This window comes from Mytilus californianus, unplaced genomic scaffold, assembly GCF_021869535.1.
Source record: "Mytilus californianus isolate M0D057914Y unplaced genomic scaffold, xbMytCali1.0.p SCAF_9, whole genome shotgun sequence".
Lineage (NCBI taxonomy): Eukaryota > Metazoa > Mollusca > Bivalvia > Mytilida > Mytilidae > Mytilus > Mytilus californianus.
Genome location: NW_026262745.1, coordinates 99,598,839 through 99,611,841, shown reverse-complemented (window position 1 = coordinate 99,611,841; position 13,003 = coordinate 99,598,839). Strand labels below are relative to the sequence as shown.

Sequence of the window (13,003 nt, the reverse complement as noted above, 5' to 3'; positions counted from 1 at the left end):
AATTTGGTTAGAATTTACAAAATGTAGAGGGCAAAAAAGATTCAAATAGAATATTTTACCCAACCATACGTCAGTATGAATACAGTATGTGGACAGACGTCTTATTTTGTTTTCTTTTTTCCTGATGATGTTTATATTAATCAATAAATTTTCAAAAAAGATTTTGAACTCATGTTTTCTCTAATTTTCATGAAATTTTCAGTAATAATTTCAGAAACATGAAAAATATCTGTTGTTTACCTTTTCTTTGATGATAAAAAATGTGTATAGAGTTATAGGGAATATATTGAAATGTAACTTTTGTCCACACTGTATTTTTTCATTTTTAGATTGTTGCTTTCCATTTAAAAAATTAAAAATAAAGCCAAAGAGCAAAAATCAGTTATCAAAGGACATCATGTGTGAAATTCATGTAAAACATACATAAAACATGTATTTTACATGTGTTTGTACAAACACAGGTTTAACGTATGTGATATAATTCATACGTTTTGTAACGCATATTTAATATAAATTTGTATGTTATTACACGCCTGTTATACGCATGTTTTACACACTTTTTTTTCATGCGTAAAACATGCGTGGCACTTTTTCCTATCGTTGTGAACAGCTTGTCTTGACGATATAGAATGGGACACATATATTTATACCATCTTCTCCGCAAGTTTATTGTTTTCTGTTTGCTATTAAATTATTAATTAAGATCCATTTTGTTACATCTGGTAATCCGTTTATTTGGCAATCGCCATGGCAGTCAGCAGTGTTTAAGAACATCCGTTGTTCGACCTGCTAGTCAAATGCGTTTTGTTAGAATATACTTTTTCACTTTTTTGGTCTTTTGGAAAATGTTGTTTGTGCTGTATTAGACCCCTCTACCTAGACATTTGTTTTGCATGCACACGTATAAAAATTTCGGTTTTTATCCAACGCAATCATAGGTTTAAACGTTGTTTTCAATTTAGACTTGTATGTAAAATCGTGTTGACAAATATTTCGGCTTTAAAAATATCCTTCGTCGGTATCAATAATTTTTACAATACTAATTGTTAGTTTTAAATAGCTAAATAATACAGGTAAGTTTTGGTCTATTGATTTAATCCCAAATCTTGAACCTCATTAAATAAAACAAAACTCAATACTTTACAAACATGCCTGCGTATATATACATCCCAATTTGTATGCAACTTGGATGGTAAACTACATTGTCAATAAATGTTGGTCATTCTATTCAAACCCTGATTTCCAGGAACTATGCTCTCGGTCATTTTATTCTATTTTGTGTAGCTTTTTTGAAACTTGGCAGATAGGTTGAACACGCATGCCTGGCACATCAGGTCCAGCGGCTGCACTAGTTTGCTCAGGCAAATCGTTTACCAATTCAGCTTTGAAGTTACTGCAGTTATCTACACAAAACATATTCCTCTGACCAATACAACCATCAACAAACTAAAATGACAATTCAAAACAAAAAAATTTATCATTTATTAAGCAAAAATTGGAAAATCATTGAGTGACAACTGTCCTAGTTAATGACCTTATAGTGAAACGAAGCCGGGGTACTGTCTATGAACCCTTAACAGGACCATGCTTTCACTCTAGGACTTCAATTATAGTTATTCCCGTCTTTACAATATTTTAAAGTTTTATAAAGTATATTATTTTCCAGTTTATGCCACCAGTTTATAAATGGTTTAAACCTGTGTATTCAAAAACTATATATCTGATGGTTATTATACCCAGATATCCAGTCACAAGTAGCTTCTAGAATCTTTCTCGAACAGTTGATAAAGAGTGACTAGTCTGCTCTTACGACTAACCAGATGCTATTCTTTGACATTGACCTTAGTCAGACTTTCATAGTATCGGACTATCTCTACCGACAGGTGAAACAATCTGGTTCGTCACAAGACAGCACAGGAGCTGGCGGTGTACCAATAAAAGTGTTTCGAGGATATTCAATAAATTTACAGGAAAAATCACAAATTCAATTGTTCTGGTGGAAGCTCAGTATATTATTTATCTCATTGGTTCCATACCACAAGCATCAAGCTGCATCTCGAATGGAATAAATCTCAGTATATTTGATTCTAACTCTAGCAAATCTCAGAGCAAACAAGTTTGGGGTTAAGCAATGAATAAATGTGGCACAGACCGACGAACAAAATGTAACTAGCCCACCATGATAATAGTGATCGTTTCAAGCAGGGGACAACAAACGTTAAGTCAGACTTTTCGAAAACTAGTTCTCAATTTCAAAGGCCAGTAAATTAACAAGAATACCAAATATTCAAATAATAAGAACCAGCAGGTAAATCAATGAAGAAAAGTTGAAACAAAATAACTCGTTCTGTTCTGAAAGTGCTTATACCCAAACGGTCTGTAGTCAGGAATGACTAAAACACATTTCAGCAACTCAAACTTTTCATACCAAAATTTCAGAGTAGACTGGTACCAAATATCAAACCATGAAAGTTAATTCTCAAGGGAATTGTTTGATGTCTAGGTTAACTTATCTCAGGCCAGGGTCAAGGCGTTTATCTGTAATAAAATAATTCAGTAAAGTACAAGGCACAATTGTTATTAGACAATATAATTCAGCTGCGTCTCAAAGTACATTTATGATTTTGTAATCCCAATGGTCTCTTATTCAGCAGTCTCTTTATTTCTTAGACCACAAAGGTTAATGTTTTTACAACTGTAATTTTCTCTAAAGACTCACTCTGCCATTCTGCCCAGAACCTGCATTTAAAACTCGCTTGTTAACGTTTAAAAACTTTATTTTTTCTGTGTTTAAGTTCAAGTCATAGATTTAAGACACGTACGAAAATGCCAACAAATAATTACACTGAATCTCGATATTCGCAAACTAAAAACTTTTATTCAGTTCAAAGAACTATTCAAAAACTCAGCTCATAAATTAATTCATTTAACCCGCAAACCGCTTTCTAAATAAAGTACGTCTCAATACGTAAATATTTAAAGTTTCCGCTTAAATATTCAATGCAAACCCTGACCAAAACTAGTCAGTTTTAGTTAACCAAAATAAACATCAAAAGGGAGAGGGGACTTCTTACCTAGAAAACGCAAAATTCACATTTTCTGAAATACACTAAATATAACGCAAAAATAGCGCGAGATTCCTCACCGAGACCACATCGAAAAAAACGCGCACATGGTGAAAAGTTACTTCTTTACCTATACGTCTACACACCTGAGAATCTGAGCTGGGAATAATTGCCAGAAGACAATCACTGCACGAGCTAAATTTCCCCGGGAACTTAATCGAGATCTCTGATTGGTTGAGAAGGAGAGAATTTTTTGAATGCAAATGTGAGGTTTGTCACGTCATTAAAATTTCTTGAATGAAAAATTCGGAAAGTAATAAAATAATAATAATAAATCTTTTTGAGAAAACAATTAAAAATTACTTATAATGAAATAAATAAATGAACCAAATAAAGAGACCCACAAACGTTACAATAGGTCGAGAAAAAACAAACGGAATGAGATAATCCGTGTTGAACTAATATTTATCGTTAGTCGATAAAAGTAAACCATATTTTACTGATTTCAAACTCATAAACTTATTAATTAGACACAAATCATGGCGTGGTCAGTTTATTTTCGACTTGTGAGTTTGAATGGCCCATTTGGTATCTTTCGCCTCACTTAATATACAATTCAACATTGCAAACCAAAACTGAGTAAATCGAATAAACTCCAAAAGAAGCGAGACTGGGTGCATTAATTCAATAAAACATTGTTTAACACTAAACCAATACAACTGTTAATTTTTTATCCAATGCAAGCAACACACCATAAATTTCAAACTTCCGCAGCGGTTTTATGGATAAACCTTCACCAGGAACGCTCACAACCTATATTTGAAATCCAGGGTCCGTAAATTATACTGCATACATTAAATTATTTTCCCGTTTGAATTGATTTACATTATTCATGTCGGGGCCTTTTATAGCTGGCTATACGGTATGGTTTTTTTCTCATTGTCGAAGACTGTAAAATGACCAATAACTTTGCTTTTATCTTCGTCATTTAAAATCTGGTAAATAGTTGTTTCATTGGCAATCGTACCATATCTCCTTATTTCTATATGTATACATACGAAGAAACGTTTGGAGCTAATTGACCAAAGGGGACCTAAAAGAATAGCCAAATTCATAAAAGGTCAAATTTGCCTGACTGGTAATTTCATAAAATATGTCAAAAACTATATCAGTAGCTGAGAACTGAACTGCGTTAATCATTGCTTGCGGGTAAAAATGGCTAATCAAAGTATGTCACTTGAAATTATGGTTTATAAAAAATTTGAACACAAAATCATCTTAACTTGAACCAACGTGGGATGTTCTCAGATTGAACGTTCGTAATGAAGGTAAATTTAAAAAGCGCTTCGGGTTTTCTATTTTTAAAAAATAATACAAAAATACCGAACTCCAACGCAAATTCAAAAAGGTGAAGATCATAAAAACTGTCAAAATCAAACGTTATTAATCAATGGAACAAGTTAAAACAACAGCCATATTCCTGACTTGGTACAAGCATTTTCAGAAAAAAACAATGAAGGGTTAAGCCTGGTTTAATAAGCTAGCTAAACCTTCCGCTTGTATGAGTTTATAGTTATGTTATATTGACAAAATTAGACCGAAAGTGAGGAGTAAACTGGGATAAAAGTCTGTTAAAAAGAAGTTGGAAATATAATCTTCAAGATTACAACATACGATTGTCCTCAACAGTATCTGAGGGTCCAAACCGCTTCAAATATTCAAACGATGTCCTATTTGAGAGAAGCACGTGTGAAACATAAGAATTTGCAGAATACATTGCAATCGACATATTACTATCCATCGTACACACGAAGTGACGGTATGATATAACTTGTACTATCCATCATACACAAGAAGTGGCTTTAGGATATAATTTGTACTATCCATCATACACAAGTGTTGACGTAATAATATAACTTGTACTATTCATCCTACACAAGTGTTGACGTAAGAATAAAACTTATACAAGAAGTGACGTAATGATATAACTTAAAGCATAACTTGTACGTCAGATAGGTCTCAGTTATCATTACTAAAATTCATTTATTTTTTGTTGGTAATAAATGCCGCTTTCACCACTATTGTGTATATAATGGCGGACAGTACTGTTATTGGTAGAGAAAGTCGGAATGCCTGGAGAGAACTTTCTGCTGGAGCACTAGCAAACCTATTCAGTTAAGATTTGAGTCAAACGAATCTTATTCCAAACCGGTAATCAAACTCACAACACCAGTGTTGACAAGCCAGATATCACTGTAGCTTGAATTGAAATACGGTATGGTATTTTCAAAGTGAAAAAATTGAAGGACGTAGCAATGGACAACAATAAACGGCATTACGATAATTTCTGGATTAACCGTTTTGTATTTGTGCGTTTTGGGTTCGAAGTATCCCTGTAGTTTCTTTGCGTTTTTGTGTCGAAAGTTATTCGAGAAACATATGTCATACGAACAACAACAATGTTATACAATTTTTTATCCTTTTATTTTAACTGTTACACAGTAGATGTTTTCCAATAAACTTGTCTTCAATTACCATCATAACTGAAATAAAAAGATTGTTTTCGTTAATCTATAATAACTGTAACGGTTAGAATTTTACTGCACTCAGCGCAATAAGTGCGCATGTTTACAAAAAATGTCTGCAGTGTTGCTTGAGGCCAAAATATTTGAAAATCCAAAACTCTTTAAATTTGATGAGCTCATAAAACGTAAAAGGACCAAAAGTATATGCAGCTCAGTGAATATAAAGTAAATTAAGTATTTACTTATAAACTTAAATTAAAAATTAGGAATTTTTTTTAGCTTGTATTATTTGAATATTAAACATGCATAACTGGTCGAAGAAAAATATTTTTATTTGTACAGACTAAATGGAAAATACATGTCATCAATTCATTATCATAATGGCTTTTATATAAATTTGTAGTTTGGCTTTGCACACACTGTTTCCATTCAAAAGCATACTAAAACGTTGATACAATACAAGGAAAATCGAGATAATTACAAATATCGCGGTTTCATTCGGGGTATTTCGTGAAATGTGAATTGTATTGATTTAAAATTATTACCTTGGAACTTGGCAATGTCGTCTTATTTTAAGAGCTTTATTCTTAATTTTAAATTCTACACAATATTTGAACGAAATACCCTATTCAGCTATTAATTAAAGGACATATGGATTATACATCGATGAGTCAAACATGATCGATAGGTAAATGTTTAAAGCTTATGTCAAACTTTAAATTACCACGGCTTTGAACCATAAATTATTTTTTTAACGGAGGCTTTCAAAGGTTTTGCATCATTTTTATATTCCTAATACCACCACACGAAGATACTACAAGAGACAACCGCTAATGATGTACTTGACAGGCACATTCATAAGAATTTTTCAACACATCTGGATTTTGGAGCCAATTTGCGACTCGTTTCTGAACGGGAACATGAACTGCCCACTTGTCTGAATTAACGTCATATATTTGGATAGAATTTGTTCCACTTATCTTATATTTTGTGTCTACTGTTAAATTGACTGTACACTAGATATTTATCATGTTAAGAATTCCCCATTCAATTTCTATTATATCTATTGTTAAGGAGATATTAAGCTTCTCAATGATCAAAATCAGTGTTTGTCAAACTGCTATATATCCAATGAAATATTTCCGATTAAGTGTGTGGTTCAAGTTTTTTGAAATTTTTATATTTTTGTCAAAGGGTCAAAGTAAATATTTTCTAAATTTTATGAAAATAAAACGAGCCAATTTGATTTTAGTCAAGATGTTTGGTACCACCTTAAATTAAACTTACATGCAACATTTCAATCCACAGCACCCTACATCTAATGTTTTTTCCTCATAATATAAACATTTGTTCTTACATTTCCCCCAAGCACAGTCTACAACACCTGTAAAATCATTAAATGGGTTTATAATATATATTTTTGCAACATTACAAACAATAGTTATTCAATTTTTAGCATAGTATATTTGTACTGTTGTTTGTCTTTATATCTTTCATATACTGTTATGTCTTTCCCTTTCATGTATTTTCTTTGTTTTTCATTGTTTTTCTTTGTTACCTATATTGATCTGACGACCGTAAAACATTTGATGACGTGCTCTTAATCCTATCAACTTAATTTAAAAACATTACCGGTACCTGTTTGTACTGCTTCCGATGCGCATTTCTTCAGTTAATGTCTCCTCAATGAAATTGGAAGTCATAAGATTTGAAAATTCAAAATCTAAATACATTTTTTGAAAGCTATTATATTAACATAGTACCATTGTATTTACAAACGCGGACATGGATTAAGAGCGGTGTATGTGGCTTTTTTTAATTTATAACTACAGCAAATTCCAATAAAAACAATATATCCATATTGTCATGACAGTCTAGAAGTGTTGCACTACGGGTCTGATGAAACTCTCGGGAACTTACAGTCAACCAGTAGACATATCACATAAATGATTTATAATTTTGTACCAATATCAGCCCATTTATTCTCATTTTTTTTTCAACAAGTCCTTCCATGAACCCGAATAGGATAAGTCATGTTATTCTCATATTCCTGATTCGAGGTTAGAAGTTGTCATAATCATTTATTTCAAACGGTCCATATTTTTTGCTATAAATGACAACCTAATAGTGCATATTTAGATTTTTTGTGTATAGCTCTTCAACGTTTTCGCTCCTTATACATCCTTGGCTTTCAAATATTCGGCTTTGACCGTTCCTAATGAAGGTAAATCCAGAAAGGCGCTTCGGACGCATGAAATAGATAACGTGTTATCATTTTTTAGAGCTTATAAAACAAACTAGAACTGTAACACGCATAACGTCAACCTTTTCAGTGATAATGACCCAGGATCATGGATCACCTGAGGTCGATTCTTTCGGGACGTTTTGAGACATACAACTTTTAAGTGATAATAACCTAGGATCATGGATGATCGATTCTTTTGGAAGTTTTCAAAGATAAGAAAGTAGGTATTTATCCATAAAAATGCAGAACTGTTTTAAATCAAAATATTTTCAGAAATTTAACTGAAAGGTTAAAAAAAACACTTAAATATGATTTTTGAGGGGAAAACGAAAATGTGACAGCAACATAACGACATAAATTAACGACATATAGAAAAATTAATCCTTTATTGTTTAATCAGTTATTTGAATTTTTTATTAAGTTTTGCATTTATTTGGAAATATTTGGCACCAAACATCACTGAAGATACATTATTTGTCGAATTGGCCATCTGATGTAGTTACATTTGTACCCCTTATGTTACTTATGTAGTATCTAGTGAATTGGTATATCAAACTTTATATTGCTGAATGATCTTCTAATTGAATAGAGTTGATGCTTTTGTGGTGTGAAGTGTGTAGGATTTGACAATTAGCTAATATGCATGCTTTTTACTGACTTTCTGCTCTGTATAAATGATCTTTTGGTGCTTAACGTACCTTTTCTATGACTTTCCTTTAAGATGAATTACATTTGTGTTCAGAATGTTTATATTCTTAGAATTGACATTTTTGATGACTTAATAATCTCTAGGAATGAATATAGTTTAAAAATATTGAAAGTTGTTCTATCTGTGTCTTGTCGGAGATCCGATTTGAACACTTTTAGATAGTCAACCATTAAAATGAAATCGTATTCTTCACTTTTGATTTTTTTTACTTCCTTGTATGTTGCATTAGAAAGAAAAATGTTTTATTAATGAGGTTCGATCAGTACATCAGTTGCTATATTAATTTTCAACTTTGCAAATGACATTGTTTTTAGAAGTTGGAATGATTCAAGAGTTTCTTATCTGTAGGAGTTCATATTTTAATGCCGATAGATTTTTTTCCAGATTTATCGGTGATTTGCTGTTAATTTTGTTTAAAGATTTTCTGATATAGAAATATTTCGTATGTTTAAGTTGTTTTTTCGCGAATTATTTTTTTTTTTATTGAATATTAATTTTTTTATTTAATTTTGTATGACTATTTTTCAGTAAAGTAGGATTAATTATAAATGTTTCACCTAACATTTTTTGATTATCTGTTGAATCTACATGTAAATTGCTCACATGGTTCAGGTGTCGTTGTCATAATAGGTGTCGTTGGTTCAGGTGTCGTTGTCGTAATAGGTGTACAACAAAACCTAGTGCCACAACATCCGTTTGGATCTTTCATTCCATTACATGTCTCACCTTCATTCATACATGTAGAACCATTAGGACATGTGTCTATTAATAAAAGGATTAGTGATTAACAGATTTTTCACAGCAGAGACTGCTTTGTGATGAATTAAAAAAAATTTACTAAACTTAAATTCATATTTTGAAGAAACAGAGATACTAAAATGGCAAAAAAGAAAAACAAAGCCAAATAAACCAGTGCTCTAGAGTTTCATTGAAAACAAATTGAAAAAACAACCTCCATCATAAACAGAGATGTATTCTATCGCTTAGGTGGGTAAGCAGATTCTGATTCATTTATTATAATAATGGAATACTTCATGTTTCAGTGAAGTTTTTTTTATATTGGACGGTTTTCGTTTGTATTGATATAAGATACGTTGATAGTGTTCTAATCATAAAACAAACGCCCCAAACACCGGGGTTTTCCTGCATTTTTAAGGAATAGATAATCAAATCCATTTCTACTTGTGACATCCTTATAGTGGTATATAATAAACCAATAAAAGATACCAGGAGTACAAATTTGTACGCCACACGCGTGTTTCGTCTACAAACTACTCACCAGTGACGCTGAAATGAAAAAAAAATATGTTTTTTTATGTGGGAAAAATTACTTGACAAAAATTTTAATTCTAAGTTCAAAAACAAGTTTGTCTTTATTTTTCAATATTTCACTGATGATAGATTGAAAATATTCAGATGGAAACTTATTCACTACATTCTGCCATGTAATGAACTTTTAAAAAAGTGGAAAATTACTGAGGACAACTTATGTAAGCATTGTAAAGAAAAAGAAAACTATGAACACTTTTTGGTCAATTGCTCATTTAATACTAACTTTCTAAATATAGTAATGCAATTAATGAGCTCCATTGGTATAGACAAAGACAATATAACTTAAACATTTAGTATCAGGGTACAAAATGGAAGACCCAGCATACTTTGATATTAATAACATACTAACAATAATATCCTTTTCAATATATAAAGCACATTATGTCTCAGAAAAGAAAACAAATAAAATAAACATTTTAAAAACAAATTCAAAAAGAAATTTTCAGATATTATTGAAATGAACAATTTTAATAACAAAAATAACATTAAGATAATTCTAAAAACAAATAGAAAAAACTTTTCTACCGTGCTTAAGGTTTATGCTCTTATAATCTACTACTTAATGGAATGTGTGTCCGAGCGAGAACATCTCTATGTTAATTACTCTAGGAATATTTATTCAAAACTCAGTTTTCACTATTCATTGTTGCTGCTGTCTGCTCTTAGGTCAGGTTGTTGTCTCTTCGACATATTCCAAATTTCCATTCACAATTTTATCATTGAAAAGTATCAAATGAATCAGAATTAAATCTAGTTTAGATGTTTTGAAACAATACTTATATAACAAGTACAGAACACTGTATGCAAAATTATTAATTGTGTACAAGCCAAATATGGTCATGTTCATTCACAGGTTCATGCATGCATGTCGGCATGTGTCCAAGATATGTTTGTAAGCATGTTCAAACATGTATGAGTCACGACATGTACCATACGGTATTTTTAGATTTCATAATGTGTGTTTCAAAAACATTATACAAAAAAAGATATACATGTATAATTACGATTATTAATTTATAGTGAAGAGAAATATTGTGTATTCTCAGATGAATAATTTAACTTGTGCAAAACATATACACGTCGGCATACAATAGATTAGTAGAAAACTTATAAAAAATTAGATAAAACTTGTTTCCTCATCAATTTTGTCAAACAAGTTAAATCCTGTTTATAATAAGAATATTTAGACACATTCGAGATCATCCTATAGCGCACATGCACTGTGCCCAAATTTTAAATGGAACACGGATCATATGATAATATCGATAACGGAGTGGATTCCGGAAATATTATGTATAAAAAAAAGGAAAGAAAACACAGAAGATCTGTATGTATATTCACAATGATTTATTGAATATATTTGTGAAATAAAAAAAAAGAAAACCACAAAATTCCGAAAGATTTAGAAAATCTTAAGTATTTCGAAAAATTCAAAGTAAGAGATTAAAGATTGGCAAACTAATGCCCCTTTAATCTATGTCATGGAATTTCTATACTTTGTTTTCAATTCATTCAGAATAATTGTTGAAAATTTGGACGACACAGATTATCTTCAAAATGAATCAATTTTGCGCGTGTGTACAGCTTTTTGTCTCAAATTTGTATTCATGGCAAGTAGATAGGCCTGAGCAATATTCATATCGGTCGGTATGAAATCCTACGATATTTATTGCTGAAATAAATTCTTTACTTACCAGTACATTTGCAACATGCATTACCACATGTGCACTTAAAAGTTAGTTTTTCCACATAACCTCCTGATGATGGACATCTATTAGAATCGGAACAATATCCATCTCGTCTGGTACATGCCAAGTTCGGTTCGCCTGTAAATTTATAACAATTTTTTTAGAGTTAAGTAAATCAAACCCTGTACTTCTACGAAAATCTTTAATAGGTAACATATTATATTCTTGTTGAATGGATCACTGCTTTATCTAGATAAAACGACGAAAAAAGAAAAAATCCACAAAGTCACTTCACAGAAAAATAGCAATTGAACAACATGAACCCCCTCCCCAAAAAAAAGTCTAATTCTTCAAAGACGATTAATTATTTCACAAAGATAAAACAAATCATAAATGTGCTAAACATTTGTGTTGAAGAACATTTTGAAACAGTAATGTGTTATTGTTTCGTAACAATAGGATGAAAATAAATTGTTAATCTTAATAAATTGATTAGTATTTGAAAAACAATACTGAACAACACTTTCTTTCCGATAGAATTTCGATTTTGGCTAAATTTACCTATATTCATTATCTTTCAAACCAGAAATAAAACGACGGAAAAACAAGAAACAACCCACAAAATCACTTCACAAAAAATAACAATTAAAAAACACGAACCCCAAAGACATATCCCTCAAAGACTCAATTATTTAACAGCCGTTGATAAATTGAACATGGAAGTCTTACAAATTGGAAGTATGCGGTGTACTTATTTTTAAAATTTAACACAATGTATTCCATATTTTTTTAATAGCAATGATATACTAAACAGACACAAGTCATGTTAGTTGTACTTATATTTGATTTCCCAAACCACTGATTGAGATACATGTATGTAACAACCTCTGCCTACATCGATATAAATTTGCAAAATTCTTTTATCATTATTAAAAAGTCCTGAAAAATTAACACTTACCTTTATACTGATTAATCATTGTTATTGCCACAAACAAAACGAGCAGAGTAGTTTTTCCCATGTTAGCTATTTGAAAGGTAATTCAGAGATTGCCTGAAACGACGATGGTTATAGCCTAAATATCTAAATGATTCAGATCAATGGACCACTGAAGAAATTATGTTGCATTATGGGAGTGTTATTGTTGTGAGTTTTTGATTGGTCCATACGTAATTAACGAAGGAATTGCATGATTATGATGAATGGACGTCCTTGACAACCAAAGGAAAAGGACGTTGGTATTGTACTCCTTATGAACCCATAAAGATAGAAATATAACACTACTTTCTGCAGAGAAAATAATTTTTAATAACAACATATTTTTGTTTACGATAATAAAATCATTTCTTCAACCAGCAGAGGTATCGACCACAGTCCAACAAATTGAGACAGTACACGACTGCTCTGATGCATTTAATTGACATGAAGCGACACATGAAAT

General features: G+C 31.3%; 1 protein-coding gene across 1 annotated transcript; it reads right to left on the bottom strand.

Moving 5' to 3' along the window:
- Nucleotides 1–5,527: 5,527 nt before the first annotated feature.
- LOC127716684 (uncharacterized) lies at nt 5,528–12,679 on the bottom strand. The gene is made up of 5 exons (XM_052222920.1): nt 12,523–12,679; nt 11,571–11,702; nt 9,148–9,306; nt 6,878–6,974; nt 5,528–5,608 (listed from the first exon to the last, which is right to left on the bottom strand). Exons 1-5 carry the CDS (start codon nt 12,581–12,583, stop codon nt 5,593–5,595), a joined length of 465 nt encoding a protein of 154 aa, XP_052078880.1. The 5' UTR covers nt 12,584–12,679; the 3' UTR covers nt 5,528–5,592.
- Between the last annotated feature and the right edge of the window lie 324 nt (nt 12,680–13,003).

What these genes read in the sequence shown, in the direction of transcription:
- LOC127716684 (XM_052222920.1), bottom strand. Translation starts at nt 12,583, where the DNA reads ATGGGAAAAACTACTCTGCTCGTTTTGTTTGTGGCAATAACAATGATT. An exon ending in AATGATTAATCAGTATAAAG is followed by an intron (nt 11,703 to 12,522) that starts GTAAGTGTTAAT and finishes ATAAATTTACAG; the next exon opens with GCGAACCGAACTTGGCATGT. An exon ending in GACAACGACACCTGAACCAT is followed by an intron (nt 6,975 to 9,147) that starts GTGAGCAATTTA and finishes ATGATTTTACAG; the next exon opens with GTGTTGTAGACTGTGCTTGG.